The sequence below is a fragment of the Eptesicus fuscus genome, chromosome 2 (assembly GCF_027574615.1).
Source record: "Eptesicus fuscus isolate TK198812 chromosome 2, DD_ASM_mEF_20220401, whole genome shotgun sequence".
Lineage (NCBI taxonomy): Eukaryota > Metazoa > Chordata > Mammalia > Chiroptera > Vespertilionidae > Eptesicus > Eptesicus fuscus.
The window spans coordinates 26,198,688-26,224,166 of record NC_072474.1 but is presented as its reverse complement, the minus strand read 5'-3'; the positions used below and the strand labels follow the sequence as shown (position 1 = coordinate 26,224,166).

At 41.0% G+C, this 25,479-nt stretch overlaps 1 protein-coding gene across 2 annotated transcripts in view; it reads right to left on the bottom strand.

The window, feature by feature from the left end:
* NMT2 (N-myristoyltransferase 2) overlaps nucleotides 1–25,479 on the bottom strand; it is a 76,504-nt gene that overhangs the window by 10,574 nt on the left and 40,451 nt on the right. Inside the window, exons 2-10 of one of the 2 annotated variants that reach the window (XM_054726013.1) lie at nucleotides 24,592–24,727; nucleotides 24,158–24,200; nucleotides 20,041–20,185; nucleotides 18,288–18,406; nucleotides 18,101–18,192; nucleotides 17,868–17,984; nucleotides 16,574–16,744; nucleotides 14,481–14,589; nucleotides 3,505–3,675 (exon numbers count right to left, since the gene is read on the bottom strand). In XM_054726013.1, coding sequence (XP_054581988.1) covers nucleotides 3,505–3,675; nucleotides 14,481–14,589; nucleotides 16,574–16,744; nucleotides 17,868–17,984; nucleotides 18,101–18,192; nucleotides 18,288–18,406; nucleotides 20,041–20,185; nucleotides 24,158–24,200; nucleotides 24,592–24,727 — 1,103 coding nt within the window. The remainder of the gene's footprint in view (nucleotides 1–3,504; nucleotides 3,676–14,480; nucleotides 14,590–16,573; nucleotides 16,745–17,867; nucleotides 17,985–18,100; nucleotides 18,193–18,287; nucleotides 18,407–20,040; nucleotides 20,186–24,157; nucleotides 24,201–24,591; nucleotides 24,728–25,479) is intronic. The other variant, XM_054726009.1, reaches the window with a different exon arrangement.

The following is a 25,479-nucleotide window of genomic DNA, read 5'->3' as shown; positions in this document are numbered from 1 at the left end:
CATGGTAAAAAATTAAAAGCGTTTCCCTTTCGATGAGGAACAAGACAGGGATGTCTGCTTTTACCACTCTATTCAACACTAGTGGCCCGGTGCATGAAATTCGTGCATTGGCGGGGGGGACTTCCCTCAGCCCAGCCTGGACCCTCTCCAATCGGGGACCCCTTGGGGGATGTCCGACTGCCCTCTCCTGCTGGCCTGGTTGCCCCTAACTGCCTTTGCCTGCCTGATTGCCCCTAACTGCCTCTGCCTGCCTGATTGCCCCTAACTGTCCTCCCCTGCTGGCCTGATCTTTGCCCCCAATGGCCCTCCCCTGCTGGCCTGATCTCACCCCCAACTGCCCTCCCCTGCCAGCCTGATCGCCCCTAACTCCCTCTGACTCGGCCCCCACCACCATGGCTTTGTCCGGAAGGAAGTCAGATGTCTGGAAGATGGCTAGTCGACCTGGTCTAACTAGCATATTATCCTTTTATTAGTATAGATACATTATATAGGAGTGCTTAAATGGAGGAGGGAGAGAAAGCCTTTTTCAGCAGGAGGAGATGCTCTTGGCAGACAAAAACACATAATCCCTATATCAGGACTGATAGCCAGCCATATGCAGTATACTGCCAAACCGGACATTAAAAAACTGAGCCGCTTTCTTACACCATACACTAAACAGCTGTTGCCCTTAAAACCCCTCCTCAGCCCCCACCTTAGGTTCTGCCTTCACAGTTCACCCAGATTTGCTTCTGATTGGTCGGTTTCTATGCCAGTCAGTGTCAGAAGCTCCGCCTCCTAGGCAGCTATTGGCTCCTCGCAGTTCACCCAGATTTGGTTCTGATTGGTCGGTTTCTATGCCAGTCAGCATCAAAAACTCAGCCTCCTGGGCAGCCATTAGCTCCTCACAGTTTACCCAAATTTGGTTCTGATTGGTCAGTTTCTATGCAAGCTAGTATCTCCAGGCCTGATCAGAGAGGCAGGGCTGATCAGCAGCCCCCGCAGAGGCCCAGAGAGAAAGAGAGGCATGCTGCTAGCCAGGCCCAGAGAGAAAGAGAGAGGCAAGGGCTGATCAACAGCTTCCATGGAGGCTACAGATCAGACCCTGCTTCTCTCTCCAGGCCTTTCTCTGGGCCTGATCCACAGCCCCCTCGGCAGTCAGTGCTGGGTCACCATGGCAACCCAGCACTGACTGCAGGACTGACTGCAGGACTGACTTCCGGTTGGTCAAGCCTTCGGTCATTTTGGACGTTACGGACCCTGAGTTTTTATATATTAGTATAGTACTGGAAGTCCTAGCCCCAACAATCAGACAGGAAGAAGAAATAAAAGGTATCCAAATAGAAAAGGAAGAAGTAAAACTGTCATTATTTGCACATGACATATACTGTATATAGAGAACCCTACAGATTCCACCAAAAAACTACTAGAACTGCCCTAACCATCATGGATCAGTGGTTAGAGCGCTGGCCCGTGCACTGAAGGGTTGAGGGTTCAATTCCAGTTCAAGGGCATGTACCTGGGTTGCAGATTAGATCTTCAGCGGGGGAACACGCAGGAGGCAACCAATTGATATATATTTCTCATATCGATGTTTCTCTCTCTTTCTCGCTCTCTCTCTCTCTCCCTCCCTCCCTTATACTCTAGCTAAAAAAAAAAAAAAAAAAAAAAAAAAAAAATTCAATAGAAAAATATCCTCAGGTGAAGATTAACAACAACAATAAAAACCAATGGATTTTAATCTAACAGTATCAAAAGTTCATTAATATGATTTGAGTTACGTAATATCCACAATTACCTGAAAAGGCTATTAAAATACTCATTCTTTTTCATATCTACAATACTCTGTGTGAAGGATTTTTTTCATATACTTCAATCAAAATAATATATCACAATAGACTGAATGCAGAAGATGTGAGAACCCAGTTGTCTTCTATTAAGTCAGACATTTAAGAAGAGACTTGCAATAATATAATACATATCATTCTTTTCACTAATTTTGTTACTTCGGAAAAGTTATTTGTCATACAAAATATGTCATTTAGGTAAAATGTAATGGGTTTACTATTGTTATACAGTCATTAAATAATAGATTTTTTCCAATTATTTCTTGTTTTTCTTTTTTTACTGAGATATAATTGATGTATAACATTACATTAATTTCATATGAACAATATGATTTGATATATGTGCATATTATGAAATGATCACTACAATAAGTCTACTTAATATCCATCACCTCACATAGTTAGTTACAAGTTTTTTTTTCTTGTGATGAGAACTTTTAAGATCTATTCTCTTAGCAACTTTCAAATATACAATACAGTATCATTAACTATAGTTACTATGCTGTACATTATATCCCCAGGACTCACTTATTTTATAACTGGAAGTTTATACCTTTAACCATTCCCCTCTTCCCACCTCTGACAACCAATAATCTGTTATCTGTGCCTATGAGATTGTTTTGTTTTTGAAGATTCTCTATATAAGTGACATTATATATGGTATTTGGCTTTGTCTGACATACAAAATAATATTTAAAATTTGTTTTAATTTTGAATACAGTACATATTTGTAGATATAATCCACAAAAATAAAAAGCTCACTAATTCTTAAAAGAGTAAAGGAGTCCTGGGATAAAAGAAAAACTTTGAGAACTGCTGCTCTGGAGAAACTTATGCAAGTGCATAAAGATCTGTACACAAATATATCCACTCCAGCACTGTTTCAGAAATAAAAGTTTAAAAACAAAGACAGCTCAATTGTTTTTCAGAAATGTCCTCTAATTCACTGTCCACTCCTACCATTACTGCCCTAACGTGGCCGTAATTTTACATTCAGACAATGCCTGACAATGCTGAAAATACACTGCCAGCTCAATTCTCACAACAAAGAGTGAATGGACCGCTACAGTACCTCTTAGCTTTCTCTCCTCCAGGTACTTTCCAGTTTAAATCCCAACTTCTCAACTTCATCTTACTTCAACCAAAAGAGCTTCTAAGCGAAGTAGCATTTGCACAACAAATTCTAAGCTTTTGAAAACATGGTTTAAAAATCACTATGTGAAACTCATCTAACCAATAATCAGAAAATCTAAACTGTTACTTTTCCTTCATTCACTTGAACAAGGAGGGTTGAATTAAGTGACTTAATCTCAACCAAATGCAGTTCAGTTCCCCTTTTGCAAAACCAAAGGAATATTAAACTTTGGAATGTATCTATCACAAAAGAGGTCATCCAAATTGGCTTTTGTGCAAAATGAGAAAAGCAATTAATAACATCGGCAGCAACAGAAAAGTATAGTGATTTCCCATTCATAAGTAGTAAAAGTGTGCTTTTATCTAGTAATGGAAACTGTAAGAAGAAAACCTGGTTCTAGCAGGGTGAGCAGAAATCTGGTATAGAAGCGGCAAGTCATGGAGGAAGAGGAAAGATGGCACTGTGTGATCTTTCTGGAAAGCAGACTCAGTGGCATATAGTATCTTCATCTTTCTCTGAACCATCATATCATCTTATCTTTACCTCCACTACAAACGTGTCAATAATGTGCTCCTGGGGGAGGAACCAGTGGGCTACTTCCTCTTCATCCATCACCGGGGCGAGGTGAAACTGCTTCAGGTAACTGTTGGTTAATTCTCGAATTGCTTTGACATCTCTCGGTTCCATTGGTCTCAAGCCTGAAGTCTTTGTCACCTTGTTAGAGTGAAAACAAAACCAATTGGGAAGTTTAAATACAGAGAAGTAAAAAGCACTTTGTGCTAACCTGTGATCTGCAGACCAGCTGAATCAGCGTCACAGAGAAGCCTGTTAGAACTGCAGACTCTTGGCCTTGCCCCAGACTTATCAGGTTAGAATCTGCACGTTAGCAAGATTCCCTGGTAATTTGTATACACATTAAAGTTTGAGAAGCACTAAGTTAGAATATATGCTAGACCAGTGGTCGGCAAACTGCGGCTCGTGAGCCACATGCGGTTCTTTGGCCCCTTGAGTGTGGCTCTTCCACAAAATACCACGTGCGGGCGCGCACGTACAGTGCGATTGAAACTTCATGGCCCGTGCGCAGAAGACGGTTTTCGGCTCTCAAAAGAAATTTCAATCGTTGTACTGTTGATATTTGGCTCTGTTGACTAAGGAGTTTGCTGACCACTGTGCGAGACCATGTGTTGTACCTTATCTCTGTGTGCCAGGTCTTTAGTCAATATTGCCCAGGACACAAACTAAATCAAAGGAACACTCCAAGTTGATGTGTATACCAATGCCAAGAATTTTAGCAGCCTACACGGTAGGGCAGAGCAAGCTCAGCATGTGTTCTGGAGTAGTGGGCTTTAACACTGCCTTGTCTGACAGTCTGAAAACACAGCTGAAAAGTGGTGAGAAACTTATTTTATTCAGGGTTAGGGTTAGGGTTAGGGTTAGGGTTAGGGTGAAAAGGATGTAGCTATTTTATCCTCGTGAGCAACAAAAATGAAATAATATTGATCAGAATGGGAAGGAAAGTGTTTTAATAGCCAAGATTTTTCCTAAGGCAAATGGCTAGCTGCCAAGGACTGTTTGATCCTCTCAGGCAATCTTTTGATTAAGGGTGATCAGAATATGCATTTGAGTCCTTTCTTCCAAAGCGTCACAATTTTTCCATTAGGTCACAGGAATAAACCTAAAGGTCAGGACATTTGGATTTGTTCAACTTCCTATCCTGACAAGAGCTCCAGACATCACTTAGCTCTCTAGGAACTGTCTAGACACCAGGACACTTAAACCTGGAAGTGAAAAACCCACTCCATTTGCTAGTTTGTACAAACAAAACACTGAAAACTTAGAAATGCAATTTCATTTTCCCAGTTCATTTGATTTTTTTTCTTGAAGAAATAGTGGATACATTTAAGCGATAACTTGTATTGCTACTCTACCTTTTCCATCTTAATTATTTCTAAATATATGAAAATTAAAAGCTGCCTCTACTGGTAAAATTAGATCGGTAGTATGGCAGAAGCCCAAGGTGGAAAATAGGTTTTCATCTGCATGCGGCTCTGTTTGATGTTAGTTGTGCTGATGTTTCTAAGGCTCTGTGACAAAGAATGCTGATTGATTATTGATTGGGGGGGAGGAGATGACAGGTGCGTTCTTTGTAGTTACAGACCCGATAGTTCTTCGCTGAGTATTTACTATGTACAACTCAGTTGTAATTTATGTAATCCATAAAAACATAGTAATGCAGCTAAAACAGTTTAATAGTCAAAACTGAAAGAATTTAAGTCCTTAACATTTAATAGAGAACTTGTACTTCTAGCTTTTTGTGGATCTCAAAGCCAAAGGACAAGAAATCTCCAGGTCCTGGTTTCCATCCTAGGCCAGTGGTCGGCAAACTGCGGCTCGCAAGCCACATGTGGCTCTTTGGCCCCTTGAGTGTGGCTGTTCCACAAAATATCACAGCCTGGGCGAGTCTACTTTGAAGAAGTGGCGTTAGAAGAATTTTAAGTTTAAAAAATTTGGCTCTCAAAAGAAATTTCAATCGTTGTACTGTTGATATTTGACTCTGTTGACTAATGAGTTTGCTGACCACTGTCCTAAGCTAATCCTTCAGGTAAGCAGGGCAATAACAGCTTGGATATGTGTTGAATGAATTCCTATGGTTTGTATCACAATCATTTACAAAGTGAGGTGAAGGCTACAAACATGAAAAAAAAGTCACCATTGGCTAAGTAAAGATGACACTTCTGTGGTGTGGCATTTATATGCAAACCAGGTGTGAAATTACATTTTTCTTTTGTTTTCCCCTAAGCCAATTTTAGTATTGGTAGCATTTTTAGACTGCACTTCATGGGAAGAGGGAACCTATGTGTTTCCAAATACTGTTAAATGTAATAAATACATATTTCTAAATGCTAGTCAGAAGAGCAAAACCTTATAGGATACATGCTGCAGTCATTAATAAAAAAGATTATTTTCTGCTATGAGGATGACTTTGGAAATTTTAAATAGCCTTTCTCAATATTAGACATTTTTCTTTTGTTATTGGTTCAGTAACAACAATACCAAGCACTTAGCTTTATCAATGAAAGCAACAGGACACATGATATGTTAATAGAGAACATTCAGAAATGAAGAAAAGGCTTGCCAGCTTCTCTCTAAAGCAAAACATTCTTCTGCAGCATAGTTGTCATGCATTCAATAGTCACACTGCGAAACCACCAAAGTCCACATCCTGAAAGCAACTGTTAGCCTCCCCTTCATACTATGAAAGGCTATTGCGTACTTCCATAGAGCTCTACTAATGTGGTTATAGCCACCCATATTTGTCATACTAGAAGTTAAATTAGAAATTTTAAAACAAAAGAATATACAAGGCTCTCATGTTGAGTGATGTGAGAGGAATGGCAGCATGAGAGCGCACCTTGTTCTTTCCCCCTGAAATTTCAACAAGTTAATCAACTATAATTCAACAAAGAAATCCCTACTTAATACAGACACACACCTGAGAGACCTGCACATTGAAACATCAAAAGATGGGCATCTGGGAATAAAGGGGAGATGAGAAGGGAGGAAAGTGCACCCGGTCCGCAGATGCAGCCCTGCAGCTGGGAACTCTCGGCTCAGCTGATAGATTCAAAGTAAAAGGGTGGAAAACGATTCTCCAAGCAAATAACATCCACAGAAAAGCACATGTAGCCATACTTATATCTGACAAAATAGATTTAAAGATAATAAGAGACAAAGATGGACACTTTATAATGATAAAGGGGACACTACATCAAGAAAACATAAGACTTCTTAATATATATGCATCCAACCAGGGAGCATTGAAATATATAAAACAACTACTCACAGAAGTAAAGGGAGAAACAGATCAAAACACAATCATAGTTGTGGATCTTAATACTCCTTTACAGCTCTAGAAAGATCAAATAAAGAAATATTGGCCTTAAATAAAACACTAGACCAAATGGACATAATTGACATTTACAGAACCTTTCATCCCAACTGCATATAGAGCATTCTTAAGAATAGACCATATATTAGGTCACAAAACTAGCATCAATAAGTTCAAGAAGATTGAAATTATACCAAGCATATTCTCTGATGACAATGCCTTGAAATTAGAAATCAACTGCAAAATGGAAGTAAAGAAACCCACAAATACATGGAGCTTAAACAACATACTACTAAAAAATGACTGGGTCAAATAAGAAATAAAAGATGAGATCAAAAGATACATAGAGACAAATGAGAATGACAATACAACATGTCAAAAAATCTGGGATGCAGGGAAAGCCGTAATAAGAGGGAAGTGTATATCATTATAGGCCTATCTCAAGAAACAAGAGAAATCCTAAGTAAACAACCTAACATTACACCTTATAGAACTAGAAAAGGAAGAACAAAAGCAACCCAAAGTCAGCAGAAGAAAGGATATAATAAAAATTAGAGCAGAAATGAATGAAATAGACAACAAAAAGACTATATAAAAAAAAATACAACAAAGAGCTGGTTCTTTGAAAAGATTAATGAAATTGACAAACCCCTAACTAGACTCACTAAGGAAAAAAGGAAGAAAAACCATATAAACAAAATCAGAAATGAGAGAGGAGAAATTACCACAGACATCACAGATATACAAAGGATACTAGAATATTATGAAAGATTATATGCCACCAAATTCAATAACCTAGAAGAAATGTATAAGTTTCTAGAAATATATAACTATCCTAAACTGAATTATGGAGAATTGGAAAAATTAAATAGAACAGTCAGCAGTGAGGAAATTAAAACAACCATTAAAAAAAAAAAAAAAAAAAAAAAAGTTCAGGATCAGATGGTTTCACCAGTGAATTCTACCAAACGTTCAAAGAAGATTTAAAACCTATCCTTCTCAAACTCCTCCAAAAAATTGAAGACTCTACCAAAAAACTATTAGAAACAATAAACAAATACAGTCAAGTTGCAGGATACAAAATCAATGTGCAAAAATCCATTGCCTACCTGTATACTAACAACAAAACTTCAGAAAAAGAAATGGGAAAAAATATTCCATTTGCAATTCCAACCAAAAGAATAAAATACCTAGGAATAAACTTAACAAAGACCGTGAAAGACTTACATACTGAAAACTATAAAGCATTATTAAAAGAGATTGAAAAAGACACAATAAAATGGAAAAAATATCCTGTGTTCATGGATTGGAAGAATTAACATAGTTAAAATGGCCATATTACCCAAAGCAATATACAGATTTAATGCAATCCCCATCAAAATTCCAATGTCATTTTTTAAAGAAATAGAATGAGAAACCACAAAAGACCCCAAATAGCCAAAGCAATCCTAAGAAAAAAGAACTGGAGGTAACATGCTACTGGACTTCAAATCATACTACAGAGCTACAATAATCAAAACGGCATGTTATTGGCAGAGAAACAGACACACATCTCAGTGGAACAGAAGAGAGCGCTCAGCTATAAAACCACATGTATATGGACAGATAATTTTTGACAAAGGACCTAGAAATACACAATGGAGTAAAGACAGTCTCTTCAATAAATGGTGCTGGGAAAACTGGAAAGCCACATGCAAATGGATAAAACTGAATTACAGTTTGTCTTTATGTACAAAAATTAATTCAAAATGAATCAAAGACCTAAATATAAGACCCGAAACAATAAGTTACATAGAAAAAAATATAGGTACCAAACTTATGGACCTTGATCATAGAGGACATTTTATGAACTTGACCCCTAAGGCAAAGGAAGTAAACGTAAAAATAAATGAATGGACTGTATCAAACTAAAAAGCTTCTGCACAGCAAGAGAAATGGACAACAACACAAAGAGACAGCCAACCAGATGGGACATGACATTTACAAACTGTAGCTCTGACAAAGGTTTAATTCCCACAATATATAAAGAACTCATAAAACTCAATATCAAACAAATAAACAAACAACCCAATCAAAAAGTGGGCAGAGGACTTGAAAATACACCTCTCCCAAGAAGACATACAAACAGCCAATAGATATATGAAAAGATGTTCAACCTCACTGGCAATTAGGAAAATGTAAATTAAAACTACAATGAGATACCACCTCACACCTGTTAGAGTGGCCATTACCAATAAGACATACAACAACAAGTGTTGGAGAGGTTGTGGAAAAAAGGGAGCCCTCATTCACTGCTGGTGGGAATGTAGACTGGTACAACCACTATGGGGAGATTCCTAAAAATATTAATAGAGCTACCATATGAGCCAGCAATCCCTCTCCTGGGTTTATACCCGAAAAACTCTAAATCATGTGTTTGCAAAGATACATGCACCCTATGTTCATTGCAGCATTATTCACGGTGGCCAAGACATGAAGACAACCAAAGTGTCCTGCAATAGAGGACTGGATAAAGAAGACGTGGTACATATACACAATGGAGTACTACTCAGCCATAAGGAAGGGTGAAACGCGCCATGTGTAACAACATGGATGGACCTTGAGAACATTATGCTGAGTGAGATAAGTTGGTCAGGAAAAGCTAAGAACCATACGATTTCACTCATATGTGGGATATAAGACTGAAACTCGTGAACACAAACAGCAGTGGGTGACCAGAGGGAAGGGGATGGGGGGGATAAGGGGTCTTAATATATTGTGACAGGAGTAGATTTGACTTTGGGTGGTGGACACACGGTGCAATATACAGATCTTATAACATAGAAGCCCACACCTGAAACCTATATATTCATATCAACCACTTTCAGAACTGCTACCTCAAGTCCCTGAAGGTTGGAAAATTGGGTAGTAGGATGTAGATGAGAAAGACAGTGAAACAGTAAGCCTGGGCAAATATCAGGAGAAAGTATATAAACTTAGCAATTTATAAGCACTTCCAAGTTTTCACACAAGCAGGAAAGCAGAAGAGAATAGACTAGTCAGCTATAAAAGGTCCTAAGAAACGGGGAGAATATTTACTTTTGCTGACCAACAATGGTTTATGGATCTCAGGGCCTAAACTTGCTTCTTTGTGACATTGTGAAGTTACATACTCTACAAAAAAAAAAAAAATCTAGAGAAGCATGAAATAAAATTTAAAATGTAAACCAGAAACACTCAAACTATAGCTGTTGTCTTCAGGAAGAGATGGGGAGAACACAAAACTTAGATAAAAATGGTAACTTTGGCATAATCTGAAAGAGTGAAGTGGTAATGTTTTCTGAGTGTTCAATAAAACACAAAAACTATTTTCCAGTAACTGAGAAAATCTTAAATTTCATCAGCAAATTCTGTATCTCAATCAGACTTACTTTTCCACAGTCCAACCAATATGCATTACTCATTGGACTCTGTATATGCAATGTGTGTAACATCTGCTTATATGGGCATAAGGAAATAAAGCTCAGAGTCTATCAAAAAACAGAAGCAGTGTTGTATGTCAAACTATGAGGCATGTCTGTTTTAGAGGCAAGATTCCAGAGTGGAGATGTAAGCAGTGATTATGGCTATTTATTTGATTAAAAAAAGGAGCAGTAGAACACTAAACACTAAAAAAAAAAATCGTCTACTGCTACTAAATCTAGAACATCTTGCGTGTCTTCACATGTCTTCACAAGCGTGTCCTTGCAACATAGCAGAAAGCTGGGAGATTAATCTGAATCCTGTTCTTTATCTGTTTTTAAAAAATCTGACAAAAAGAATCCAACTTTGTTTGGAAATGCTCAACACCAAATTAAAAACAAACCAGCATTTAAAGGGTAGAGAAATGCATTACTCTTGGAAAAACCTTAGTATTTGTGTTAGCAGTAGTTAATGGCATGGGCTCCTGGATAGTTCTGTCCTAACTTTAAACTGGGCAAATGAGTCTAGTGTTCCATGTCCTCTTTTACAAAACAGGGAAAGGGACCTGCCCGCCTATGATTGTTCTAAATAAATAAATGAGACTACAGATGCGCAATGTCTAGCATGATGCTGGCCACAATGAATGTTAACTTGTATTCAGAAGTCTACGAAAAAGACATAAAGCAGCACCATAAGCAGAAACAGTAATAATGAATCAGAAAATAAGACATCCACAGAGCAAAAGTTGCATTCAACAAAGTTGTTCTCTTCAGGCTTAGTAATTCAAACCTATTCTTAAATGACGCGATTGCTGGCGGTGGCAGCATCCATCTGGGCCCGTGAGGGAGGAGGTCTGGTGTATGCTGCATTGTCCAGCTTCTAACTCAAGAGACTGCAGTCGGCACCTTCCAATTTTCCAAATTCTGTACTTTCATCTCTTCTACCCTCTCCTTTTTTCTCATTTATTTACTCTTTATCTTTCTTCCCTTCCCTATGACTGGAACGTGCCAATGAGAGCTGTTTGGACCTGGACAATCGTCCTTTCCTATCTTAACCTACACTCTAATGTCTATACGGAGAGACACTTGGTAGGACTGAGCAATGATGCTCCCCCAAGAGGTGTGTTAGAGTTGATGGCAGAAGCAAAGAGATCTAACAGGCAAAAACTGGAAGCCTGGAGCCTGCATCCCAAGACCACCACTTATTGATGACACGCCCTAAGTGTCAAACTTCACAAGCCTCAGTCTCTTCATCTGTAAAATGGGGATAAGAAGTACCAACTTCAAAAGGTTACTGTAAGAATCCTATCCTATATAATAAAATCCTAATATGCAAATCGACTTAACAGTGGAACACTATGACACGCAATGACCATCGGGGGCAGATGCTCAATGTAGAAGCTGCCCCCTGGTGGTCAGTGCACTCCCACAACGGGAGCACCGCTCAGCCAGAAGCTGGCTCACAGCTGGCAAGAGCCTCTCCCGCCTCCGCTGCAGGCGGGCGGAAAGGAGTGAGGGGTCCCGGACTGCGAGAGCCCTGGACTGCAAGACGGATGTCTGACTGCAGGCCTAAGCTGGCAGGTGGACACCCCCTGAGGGGTCCTGGGCTGCGAAAGGGCGCAGGCAGGGCTGAGGGACACCCCTGCAGTGCAAGAATTTCGTGCATGGGGCCTCTAGTATACTGAATAACATATGTGAGAACCCTTTATAAACTTTAGTTTATTGGGGAAATAAAAACCAATTCCTGACAGTGATTTTTACCAACTGTTATTTGTGTTGATTGATTCTTGTTCAAAAACTTAAAGGCTAATGGACAAAGTCAAGTCAAAATACTGTTAGCAGCTCAAATTCTAATCATCCTGAATAAGCCCATGATAGGTACTAAAACTCGTTATTCTTCATTCCATTTTGGGCAACCTACATGTAAGTGGGCGCTTTCCTTAGATTCAAACTAGAGTGCCTTAGTCAACAAGCTGAAATCTGGGGCGACCAAAGTAGAAGAGCATTAGCCTCTACTGAGAAAAGCAGGCATGCTTCAAGTTTTAAATTCAACTCACAGGTAGCAAAGCAGTTAACAACTGGCAAGGGGGACGTTGAGAATGAACAGTGACTACAGAGGGCGTGTTTCATCTCAGCTGGGTGTGGTGCCCTTTTTTCTCACTGCCATCTGTGCCCCCTGTAACTGTGCCCCTCAGTTGCTCTGGGTCTTGGCCATTTCCATAAACTGTTTCTAGTTTCAAAAGAATCAGCAAATATTGATTGTCATGACAACAGTGTGACCTCTCTGAACATCTTCCTATTTCTTCATTTCCTTTTTGCCCCATAGCTTAAGAGGCCTGCTCCTTCCTCCCCAGGTTGTGTGCACCCTCCTTCTTCATGTCACTGCGTTTTTTATTTCCATCTGCTCTGATCTACACTGCCCCTCCCTGCTAGGCCTCACAGAGAGGCAGTGAGCTCATTAGTTCAAGCCCCACTTCTGTAACAACAGCTAAGACAGAGAGAAGAACATGCTTCTGATCCCGCTGCCAGGTCATGAAACCCAAGAATGATGACCCTGACACTTCCAACACCTGCTTTCCTTCACCTCCTCTTCTCTCCTTATTAAATTCTTCCCAAGATCAGACATTAGGTGATCCTAGTCTGTTATCAGAAAAAAGACATCAATTCTGCAGCCACTGATGACCTGCATTTGGCAAACACACAACTGGCCAAAAGGCAAAAAGAACTATATGTGCTATACCCAGCATGGCCACAGTTCGAGAGGAACATGGCTATATTCTACATGACTCCCTCAACCAAGTTAAAATATCAACTAAACTGCTTTGTAAATACCCCCAAAATAGAATAACTCTGAAGAAATCAAACTTCAAACAAAAGACCCCCTCTGTGGCAGAGAGATTCTAGATGGCCTCCTGGTACTCACACCCTTGGGATCCACTCCTCTCAAGTGCGGGGGGACCTGTGACTGGTGTCTAACCAATGGACTGTGGCGATGGTGACTGGATGTCACTTTTGTGAATTGGGAGTAAGGTTCTAACGTCCATCTGATAGGAGAGTCTCTATGGACGCTCTCCTCACTGGTTTGATGAACAAGCTGCCACGTTGGCCCCCGTGGGGAGAATCCCATGCGGCAAAGAACGGATGGCGGCTGGGGTGGACAGTCTGCAAGGAACTGAGCCCTCGTCCAGCTGCCTGCAAGGAACTCAAGCCTGACAACAGCCACGTGAGCGTGGACGTGGATCCATCCCTGCAGGTTTCCAGGTGAGACCTGGCTGACACCTTGGTGGCAGCTTCATGAGAGACCCTGAAGCAGGGGCCTCAGCTAGCTGTGCCTTCATTCCTGACCCACAGAACTGGGAGACAGGAAGTGTATTGTTTTAAGCTGCTACATTTATAGTCATTTGTTACACAGCAATAGATAACTAATACACCATCCAAGCCAAGATGGTAAACATTTAAATTTTTACAATAGAATATTACTCAGCAATAAAAGAGAATGAAATGTTGCCATTTGCAACAACATGGATGGACCTAGAAAGTATTATGATAAGTGGAATAGTCAGAGAAAGACAAATACCGTATGATTTCACTTATATGTGGAATCTAAAAAGAAAGCCAATAACAAATGAATAAATTAAACAAAACAGCTTAGATATAGAAATAAGCTGATGTTTGCCAAAGGGGAGAGTGTTGAGGGGATGGATGAAATTAAAACAAAAAGTTTAAATAAGAACAAATACATTTTCCCCTATTAAATTACAGACAATTTTTCATTTTGGGAATTTGCTAGTTTAAAAAGATGATAATTTATTTATAAGACATTATTTCCTCTCCCAGATCTCTCCTTTTAACCTTATACCTTAGTTCTATTGCGTTAAGATTTCATCAGAAGCCTGAAACTTTTCTTACCTTTTACTTAAAAAACCATAAATACTCAAAATTTCAAAACTTACGTCTTGAGTTTAATCCCATCCAACCAAAAACTGAAGAACTTAGACTTAAAAAAACAAATTGGTATTTCCAAGTGAACTCCCTTATTTTTCCTCTCCCCTGAATTCTATGCAGACCTTTTAGCTACCTATTCATATCTTCAGATACATAAATCAGTTTTTTAGACCTGCAAATAATTCTTTTCTACATTGAAAGTTTCAGTCGTTAGTCTTGAAAAACTGCAAATTGTTTTTACTTACATCTGGAAGTCTGTACAGCTTCATTGTTCTCTGTAAAGTCATATTTCTACTCAAGTGAGAAAATTTCACTTCTACCAATTTTCTGGGGTTTAGTGATCGATGCCAGTATCTGGAATACAATAAAGTTTGAAAGTTGGACTGATTTCTGACTCTCCAAATTTTTACTCTTGTCTAGCTCAGCTGTGGTAGAACAGTTAATGAATACTTATGTTATGCCTGGCACAATGCTGGATGCGGTCCCTCTTCCAATGCAATTATTTTATCAGTCATTTTTTACCTCTACAGTATGTCCTGCATCCCTAGTTATGTTCCTCTGTAGTTTGTGATCTTTCATCTCTTTCAGTATAGAGGTATCTTAAAACTGTAACAGTCTTATTAATAATGACCAGTTTGGCCCTGACCGGTTTGGCTCAGTGGATAGAGCATCAGCCTGAGGACTGAAGGGTCCCAGGTTCTATTCCGGTCAAGGGCATGTACCTTGGTTGCGGGCACATACCCAGTAGGGAGTGTGCAAGAGGCAGCTGATCGATGTTTCTCTCTCATCGATGTTTCTAATTCTCTATCCCTCTCCCTTCCTCTCTGTAAAAAATCAATAAAATACATTAAAAAAAATAATAATGACCAGTTTGCAAGTATTTCATAACCATTCCCGATTCTATAGAAAGCAACCCAAAAGTTTAAAAACTTGAAAATATTCCTCCTAAATTAGTAGAGCTTTCATATTTATCTAACAAACAACCAATAAAACAAGTTTTCTCTCTCTCTCTCTTTTTTTTTTTTAAAGTTGGTTTCAGAGAGGGAAGAAGAGGGAAGGAGAGAAAGAGAGAAGCATTGATCAGATGTCTCCCATACACACCCTGACAGGGGACCAAACCTGCAACCTGGGCATGTGCTCCAACTGGGAATCAAACTGGAGACCTTTGGTGCACAGGACAACACCCAACCAATTGAGCCACACCAACCAGGGCAAGAAAACAACTTTTCAAGAAACTGGCTTGAATTTCTTTCTTTCTTTTTTTTTTTTTTAATATATTTTATTGATTTTTTACAGAGAGAAAGGGAGAGGGATAGAAAGTTAGAAACATCGATGAGAGAGAAACATCGATCAGCTGCCTCCTGCACACCCCCTACTAGGGATGTGCCTGCAATCAAGGTACATGCCCTAGACCGGAATCGAACTTGGGACCTTTCAGTCTGCAGGCCGACACTCTATCCACTGAGCCAAACCGGTTAGGGCTAGCTTGAATTTCTTAAGTGACCCAGTTTAGGTATTGGGCTAAATGATTTCTATTAACATGTACCTATAAGTACCAAGCGCTACCCGATTGCGCCACAAGAGCTCCAATATGCACCTGTGAAGTCTTATTTATCCTATTTATTTATGAATAATTTGATAGGACATAGTAATTTTATGGCTTAATTTTTTTGTACTATGTTTACCTGAAGTTTCATTTTATTTGAATAAATGAAAATAGGGGAGGGAGAGAAACTGATTCTTCAGAAACAGGTTAGTCAAGTGACAATTTTCTCCCTGGATTAACCTCCGAAAGCTTGTTAAGAGCAGACTGAGTCATAGGCTTTTTTACCAGACATTTGGAATAGCACTGCAGAGCATGGTATAAGACTGAGTGTTAGAGGAGAAAAGGAAGTGGTACCACCCTGGATATTTCCACATCACGATGCCCGGGGTTTCTCTCTGTGTTTTTTCTGTAATGTATACAATGATGGCATAACTGGGTCACCCACACGCAGAATCTGATAAGATGTTGCTCTGTATATAATGCAATCCCCAGGACACCCGAGAGGTGCCCCAACCAGACCAGACCTTCCAGTCTTTCAAATGGAAGACACTGAAATACAGCTCAGATCACTGGCATACAAGTAGCTGTATGGTAACTGGAAAGAAGACTGGATTAGGTGGTTCCTGCTTCCAGTCTCCATCTCTGCTATCAACCAACTACATAATCACGGTCAGCCAAAATCCCTCTGAGCTATATAACTCACAACAAGTGAGAATAACACTTCTAGCAGCAGGGTGGGAAGGCTCAATGCTTAGGTACAGGTGAGATGCACGGTAAAGGTGTTGCTATTACCTGCAAGTGGCCACTGGCTTCGGGAGAACCACACCAGCAGTATAAACGGCCTGGAAAATCCCTTCCAGATTCACCCTCCGAGTTATTTCTCGAATTAACACTGGGGCTACCCGTTTTGATCTCAATTTTTTATGGACACAAAGAAAGTTGATTTCGACCATCTTCTTCACACTAAGAAATAAAGAAAATCAGAGCAAACATAAGATGAACATGCTTTTTAAAATAAGACAACACCCATAAAATTTCAAAGAATAAAAACTGAAAGACCTCCTTATATATAATATTAAAGAAATATATTCTTTCCTCTAGACATTTCACAAATTCCGATCGATATACTATTTCCCTTATACCCCTACTTTATAACTCTAGACTACAGAGATGCAAACCTCTTATTCTAAATAAATTTTAGAACTTTAGTCTTTTATAAATTTTTGGTTTAGAAATTGGACCTGAGGTGCCTCAAAGTTTCTCTATGTGTTTTTCCTGTAATGTATACAATTACGGCATCACTGGTCACCCACACGCAGAATCTGATAAGATGCTCTGGATATAATGCAATCCCCGGGACCCTGAAAGGTGCTCGACCAGACCAGACCTGGTGCTATTCTGGGCTACACTAAACCTTCTAGAGCTTCAAAGCCCGTTCCTGGGTATGCAGGTATGCAGGCATTCCATTCAGCAAACAGTATTCCTTGGGAGCAAATGTTTTTTAGCAATAAACAACCCATTGTATTGAAAGGTAAAACGATCTATTATGCACTAGATCTTTGACTTAAGAGCTGGGTCTTTGACTTTCTACACTGAAGACCCAGAGAAAAAATGCAACACACACTTATTCTATGAAAGAGAAAGACTTTTAAAAACCTCTCCTAAAACTTTCTAAAGTAATTTCCCCAGAAATAAATCTAAAATACCTATTTATAGCTTTATTTATTCCGCTACGTAAATATACACATGGACATGTATGTTCATATATGTACACAAAACATATCTGTGTGTGTGCATGTATGAGACTGAGAGGCAGAGGGAGAAAAAGAGAGTTGTCCATTGTGTTGTTCACAGACCAATGTTTAAAAAATTAATAGACTTTATTTTTTAGAGCAGTTTTAAGTTCAAAACTGAGCAGAGTGTGCAGAGTTCCCACATACTCCTGCCTCCCCCCTTCCCCGCCCCCCACACACAACCTCCCCATCTATCAATAGCCTGGATTAAGTCACTTTTAAAAGTCTCTTATAATTTCAATCCTTGAAAAAGCGACACATCAAAACTGACATGGGCCAGCTTTCATATGTACCTGTCATAAATCCGAATGTTTGCGGGGATGGCACTTATGAACCCTACCAGCTTTTTGTTCGAAGACACTCTGACTCCACAGTGCCACTGAAGAAGCCAGCCAGGGGGACGCAGAGCCCTGAAGTCAACGTAGGCAAGGAAAACAGGCGCCAGTTAGTGTCCAAGAATACAGGGACAGGCAGAGACGCGCCAGCCCACCGCCCCACCACAGCCAGTGAGACCAGCAAGACTCACCACAGCAGGAACTCGGGCGAATAGTCAAACCGGAACATGTTGTCATCGTCCTCCACGTAATTCTCATTTAACAAGGTGTACAACTCCTTGAGCTGCAAGACCAAACAGGTGTGGGTTCATGGCGCTCAGAACCCACCCAGAAGCAATCCGCATGAACCCAAGTGTTGAGTTTAAGAGTTTTACTCACCACTTCAGCATTACCCAAATCTAAAGTGTCCCACATAAAGCCCTGTGGCAAGGAGTACGGTTCTTGACGCACATTGTCTTTATCTGCTTCGATTGCACCATGAGATGTTATCACTTCATCTGAAGAGGAGAGAACAGAAGACAAAGAGAGAATATTCAGTTACAAAGCATTCTGATGATCCAAAATGGTCCGTTACATAAAATAAGATCATATTTAGGGCCCTTGGGCTAATATAATCATTAATGTACTATTATTTCAGCTACTTCTAGAGTGAAAAAGGGTTGCTAGGTAGTGGGGGAGAATAACAGCTATTTCACTACTAAAAGGAAAAATCCTCTGTCATACAATGACAAAGTGTACAATGAAATGATGGCGATTTCTCAGTCTTAACCCGAGATTACAGATTAATTGTACAGCACCATGGGAGATAACAGAGGTTTGATGAAAGACTTTTATTCTGCACTTCAAGTAACTGGGGGAGGGAAGAAGGGGGACGGGGTGAGGGGAGAAGGCTGCAGAGACTTCTGACCACTTCCAGCAAAATCTAAAATTAATTTAATGTCTCTCCACCTGGATTGCTGGCAGTGCAGTTCAAGTCATCAACGTCTTAGCAATTTCCACAAAGCTGCCCTCTTCCAATTTCTTCCCTGCAGCTTCCCAGTGCGGCTGGGATAAAACCCAGACTCCGACCATGTCGCTGCCTGCCTGGCCACCCTGGGACCCCCACCCGGCCCAGCTCCCAGGCTTAGCCACACTGCCTGCCCTCATGCTGGCCCCAGCTCAGAGCCCTCGCAAGGTCCTCGCCATGCTCTTCACTTGGCTGGCCACTTAAATTTTTTCAGATATAAGTTTACACATAGCTTTCTCACAGCATCCTTCCCTGACTAAAGCGTTTTCCTACCTGGAGCATATCCTCCCCCCAACCCCTACCTGGGCACCACTCACCCTACTTTCACGCCACTATGTACCCAGTGCCTGGCATTTAATAACAAACACACAACAAATATCTGCTAAATATAATTCAGCCATAAAAAAAGAGAAGGAAATCATGCTATTTGGACAACATGGATGGACCTTGAAGGTGTTATGCTAAGTGAAAAAAGTCAGACAGAAAAAGACAAATTACCATATGATCTCACTTATATGTGGAATCTAAAAAAATAGGAAAACCAAAGGACTTGTATGCACGCATATAAGCACAATCAATGGACACAAGACACTGTGGGTGGGGGTGGGATGACAGGGGATAGGGGAGGCTGGGGGAAGGTCAATGGGGGAAAAAAGGAGATATATGTACTACTATATGTAATACTTTAAACAATAAAATATAATTTAAAAAATATAGGAAAACCAAAACGAACTCATGGATACAGAAAACAGATTGGTGGTTGTCAGAGGCAGGAGATGGAGGATGGAGAAGTGGGTAAAGGGGGTCAAAAGGTACAAACTCTCAGTTATAAGATAAATAAGTCCTTGAATGTATAGCAAGGTGACTATAATTCATAATATATTACATATTTGAAAGTTTGCTAAGAGAATAAATCTTAAAAGTTCTCATTACAAAAACAATTCTGTAACCATGTGTGGTAATGGATATTAACTTTTAAGAAAAAAAGTATTACTTTTGTATAAATTTCTAACCTGCGGTATGAAACAAGTTATATAAGTGAAATAAAGCCTCTTTTGTGTGTTGTGATTGTTGTTAACCCAGCTTTGTTCTGGGGAGGGCGGAGGAGAAAGGCAGACAGCTTACTTAGTTTGGGTACCGGCTGCGTGTCCCAAAACTGGTATCTGTGTTTGGCAGCCTCACCGATGCTCCTGGTGGGGCCCTGGCACGCCGACAACAGCTCCATTGCTCTCTGGATGTCCTGCAACTTCTGCACTGGGATGGCAGGGTTCTGCAACAGCAAAGACACACAGACACAGACTGTGAAGAAGCTGCCACCGCTCCGACACCTGGGGCAGAGACGCGTGCATCTGCCTTGGAGACTACACCACCGAAAAACGAGTGGTCTTCCTCTAAACCCGGTCAGGGCCGTGGGCTCATGTGTGCTAACACATTAAAATTTAAGCAATATCACGTTAAACATAACCACTATGGTTTTACCGGGGCTCTGGCAGTCTGGGAAATCTACAGTAAATAGAACTACCCTTCACTCTAGTTCCCCACCATCTGCAGATGGTCTGGACCACTACTCATCTGAGCGCAGCAGCAAACAGGGGTGACATGCAACGCATGCATTACTGTCATTCGGCAGCCGGCCAGCCACTAGCCTTGCTTTCATCGTCAGGGTTAATGCTCTGCAGTAGCAATGTGGGCAACAAAGGTAATAACTTCCAGGATGGAAACTAGGCAGACAAGTTCATTAAGAAGAAGAAAGAACAAAATCTGAACTTAGTACGAGCTGGGAAGAAAGTGAATCAGGAAAGGAAACCTCTAGGGATGCCTTCCTCCTGGACCACACCCCCCTCTCCGCACCCTGACACCCCTCCAGAAACAAACCTCCCAACAAGGACCAGCCGTGTCCTCTAGGAATTCAAATCAGGGGCCATCCTAGCCTGTTGGAAACTAAACTCCTTTTTATAAGGTAAAACATATTTTCAGACTATGAAGTTGACAATACCTTCAAATTCTAAAGTTCCTTCCTCAAAGCCAATATTTCTGTCATCTGAAGATTCCCCAGCTCTTTTTTTGGGAAAATCCCTCAACTAATGTCATACTACCTGCAAAATGAAACTGTTCTCGAAATTAGAGAATGAATAGTGTGTAGGACTGAATATGGATATCGGGTTTGCCATGTGCTTTTGAGGCCATCCACAGAATGCAGCTCTTCACTGCAGTTCAGAAGTGGTTATAAGAGTTTCAGAGCCCTGAGGCTGCCTGTATGTCAACACACCATGGACACCAAGGAAAGGGACCTCTGACCCTCAATGGTGTATGAACAGAGACTTCTGCTCAACTCTGACCCTCAGGTGTGTGGTCTGAAGCAAATCTTCTAACCTGGACGCTTGCTTGTTTGACCAGGTACAAAACGGGGTTTATTTAATACAGACTGTCCTGTGTTGCTTTACTCACTGGATTCCCTTAAGATCCTTGCCACTAAAATGATTCAAGGAAACAAAGTGCTGGAGTCTAACCAGAGGTAGGTTATAGTCTTAACATCTTCCCTTACAAGTCTAACAGCATCAGCCAGGACTGCCATGAGTTTTTAAGTTGTTTATCTTATATTTTGATTAAAGTCTAAATCATAAGGGACATATCTCAATTACACATACTAATTTAACAAAATACTTTTGCTGTTGTAAAAAGGCTAGTGCACGTCTTAATTTCTCATTGGCATCTCTTAATCCCCTAACACTAACATAGCAAACTGCAACTATTTTATAACAAACACGAGTCCGCATCTTTGTGCCAAAGGAGCCAATGATATCCCAACTCCATTGAGAGGCACTCCGAGTGCTTTCTACTCCACCTAATTAGCCTCAACGGGTTGACCGGTAGTGTTTACATGAAATCACCATTTATGAATTTACATCCCATTGGGATTAATTTATATCCCAATAGCATATGATTTATTTAAATGCTTTCTGAAAGTAGATTAAAGTAAGCACAATTTTCAAATCCATGGTGACAAAGCAGTAAGGAAAACTCAGCTACGATAAATTCTTAAATCTATCCATCCACCTTCAGTAGTAGCACCACCTGGGGAGGAATGAATTAGTGTTAGGAAACGTGAGAATGTATACCAACCCGCATTAGCTTCCCCCTAAATATTCCCAAGAAAGAGTCAGGCAGGCCTCTTTTCCTCCTTATCTGCTCCTGTGATATAAGCACATCAACTGTTCTCTTCATCTGTTATTTTCCAAATTTAATCCTTTGAAAATCTACAAGAACCCAGACAAATATTTCATTCTGGTTCTTGAGTGTACACCAGAATATTCTGTAAGCAGGGTCCACTGCAATTTACGGTGTTATCTAGAGCTGGCATCAGCTTAAAAGAAACGAGCCTAACTTCTAAAAAATGCTATGGAGAATAGCCCACATTTAAACAATTTTAACTTATTCTTAATTTTAAAGAGAAAAGAATTTCTCTACCATATAATGCTAACAGTTCCTCCAGCCTTGGCTGGCTCTAGTTTCTTATAAGTGACCAGAAATAGGAGAAGGGCTCAAAATCACTAGGATTCAGAGATGAGAAGCTGATGGTGATGACAGAAGCAATAAGGAAATGGTCACAACTGCATATATGTGACACCATGTTTATCTGATGAAGCAACATTTAGAAATGTGAAAAAAAATCTTGCAAGCTTATGGTGTACCTTACATGAGTTACCTTGGAAATTATGTCCGGTGGATAGAATATTTATTACCTGAGAACCAAGGTGAAAAGCTAGGGAGGAAGACTCCATTTTCTTCTCACCCCACAAAGGCAATCAGGGGAAAATTGGGGAAAGTAATTTTCCTTCTCAGTGATTCCTGGTCCTTAAGTGTAAAACAGGCAACAACAAAACTACCTGCAAGATTCACTTCACGCGATACAATGCAAACAAACTTTGTACAAGAATAAAAATTTTAACCCCACAAAACTTGCATAGTGGTTTATAACTGCCAGGTAGACAGAGTGCTTTATAATATAAACACCATTTAATAAAAATGATCCTATCTAATAGAGCAATATGCAAATTGACCGTCACTCCAACACAAAAGATGGCTGCCCCCATGTGGACACAAGATGGCCGCCAGAAGATGGCCTGCAGGGGAAGGCAGTTTTGGGTGATCAGGCCAGCAGGGGAGGGCAGTTAGGGGTGACCAGGCTGGCAAGGGAGGGCAGTTAGGGGTTACCGGGCCAGCAGGGGAGGGCAGTTAGGGGCGACCGGGCCAGCAGGGGAGGGCAGTTGGAGGCAACCAGGCCTGCAGGGGAGGGCAGCTGGGGTGAACCAGGCCGGCAGGGGAGGGCAGTTAGGGATGACCAGGCTGGCAGGGGAGGGCAATTGGGGGCAACCAGGCCTGCATGGGAGGGCAGCTGGGGGGAACCAGGCCAGCAGGGGAGGGCAATTAGAGATGACCAGGCTGGCAAGGGAGGGCAGTTAGGGGTTACCGGGCTGACAGGGGAGCAGTTAGGCGCTGATCAGGCTGGCAGGCAGAAGCAGTTAGGGGCAATCAGGCAGGCAGGCAGGGGAGCGGTTGGGAGCCAGCATCCCTGGATTGTGAGAGGGATGTCTGACTCCCCGAGATCGGGCCGAAAGGGGAGTCGGATATACCTCGAGGGGTCCCAGATTGGAGAGGGTGCAGGCTGGGCTGAGGGACACACACCCCTGTGCACGAATTTCATGCACCAGGCCTCTAGTCTAATTATAACTTCATAACAACCCTGTGAGTTGGGGAGAAGGCATCATCCCCATTTTGCAGATGAGGAAATGGGCTTAAGGAGGGGCAGAACCCTGTGCAAAGGCCAAGCTTGAGCGCCATGGGTCAGGACAGAGCCCAGGTTCCCCATGGCACCTCCTGAGTCCCTCCGATGACACACACTACACGCATCAAAATAACTCTATTTCATTATACTTCTAATTCTACCCCTTTTTGCTGAGAATTTCTTGCATCAAGAAGGCTCTGTGCTTCGCTGGGCCCAGCACACAAGGCCTGTGTTCACAGCTAAGATGACTGGGGTTGGCCCTCCAGAAAGGGTGCCTGCCATCTGTACCACCAGATGTCCCAATCTGCCGGCACAGTGCCCAGGCAGATAACTTCTGGTTTGGTTTAAATGGGTGCTTCCTCAGGGAAAACATTAGGTACCATTTCCCACCCGTGGCAATGAAATTAAGAATGGCCACTGAAGACTGTTCTGATTCAAAGTCAACATAAGACTTACCCGTGGCTGCTCCCGCTGAAATCTGCTGCCAGATGATGTTGTGCTATTCAGATAATTAGACAGACACCCAGAAAAATTAAAATGTGAATATCTTCTGAACTAATAGTTAATCAAATATTAAGTGTAACTTTAAAAAAAAACACAGCCTAATAGCTCACACTGAGACTCTGTTCCATGATTATAATTTATATACTAATTTGCTGAGAAATATGCAGGCCGTATCCTAGTACACACAAAAGCACAAAATGTCCCTCTCTGTTATCGGGCTGCAGACATCAGATTTAAGAAGGCTATAAGTACCCTTTGGTTACTGTCACAGTACAGTCACAACAAAACCCTCACTACATCTCTGATCCAAAAGGGGGCTGAGCTGCACAGACCTGTTCTCAAATGCATGAGGAACCACACAGATTAAAATAAAACAGGGCTCTCACTTTTGAAGGCTGTTGAATCTTAATCTCCTGGGAATCAGATGCAGAGTCTGACTTGGTGCCTCCGGAATTTGGTTTCTCCTTTTTTCTCTTCTGTTTCTTCTTTTTCTTTTTGGCCCCCAAGTCCCCTCTGGAACTTCTGTTCGGAAATTCACAGAGGGTAAAACAATAGCAAATCATTATATAAAATCAATCATTTAGAACAATATATGTCATAATAGGGAAAAACTATGTTAGGTTGTATGACACTGTGATTTATAATAAATAAATGTACACACACACACATTTTAACAGCAGATAACTCACTTAATTTTCACTCCTTTTCAGTTAATAAACACTAACTTTATAATCATTTGAAGTGCATATTCATTTTTTGAGACACCCTGTATATATATATATTTGGTCATATATATTTGGTTTTCGTTGATGGTTCCTGGCCTACAGTCCTAAATCCCTTGGAATTTCCTAGGTGATGAGCGCTTAAAGATGCCTCTTACATTAAAGAGGTGACTTCTGGAAAGCACCTAAGTAAGGGCTGGTTGCTAGTAGAGTCAATCATGTGATTGGAACTTTCAGCGCCAACCCCCAACCTCCAGGGATGAGAGAGGGGCAAGAGAACAGCCGATGATTTAATGGTCATGCCTATGTAATGAAACCTTCATAAAAACCCTTAGGGACGGGGTTTAGAGAGCTTCCAGGCTGGTGGAGGTGCTGGGAGAGTGGTGTGCCTGGAGAGAAAATGGAAGCTCTATACCTTTCCCCAGGCCTTACTCTATGCATCTCTTCCATCTGGATGTTCCTGAGTTATATCTATAATAATAAAAGCATAATATGCTAATTAGACCGGATGTCCTTCCAGATGACTTTCCGGACGAAGCCGGGGCTGCGAGG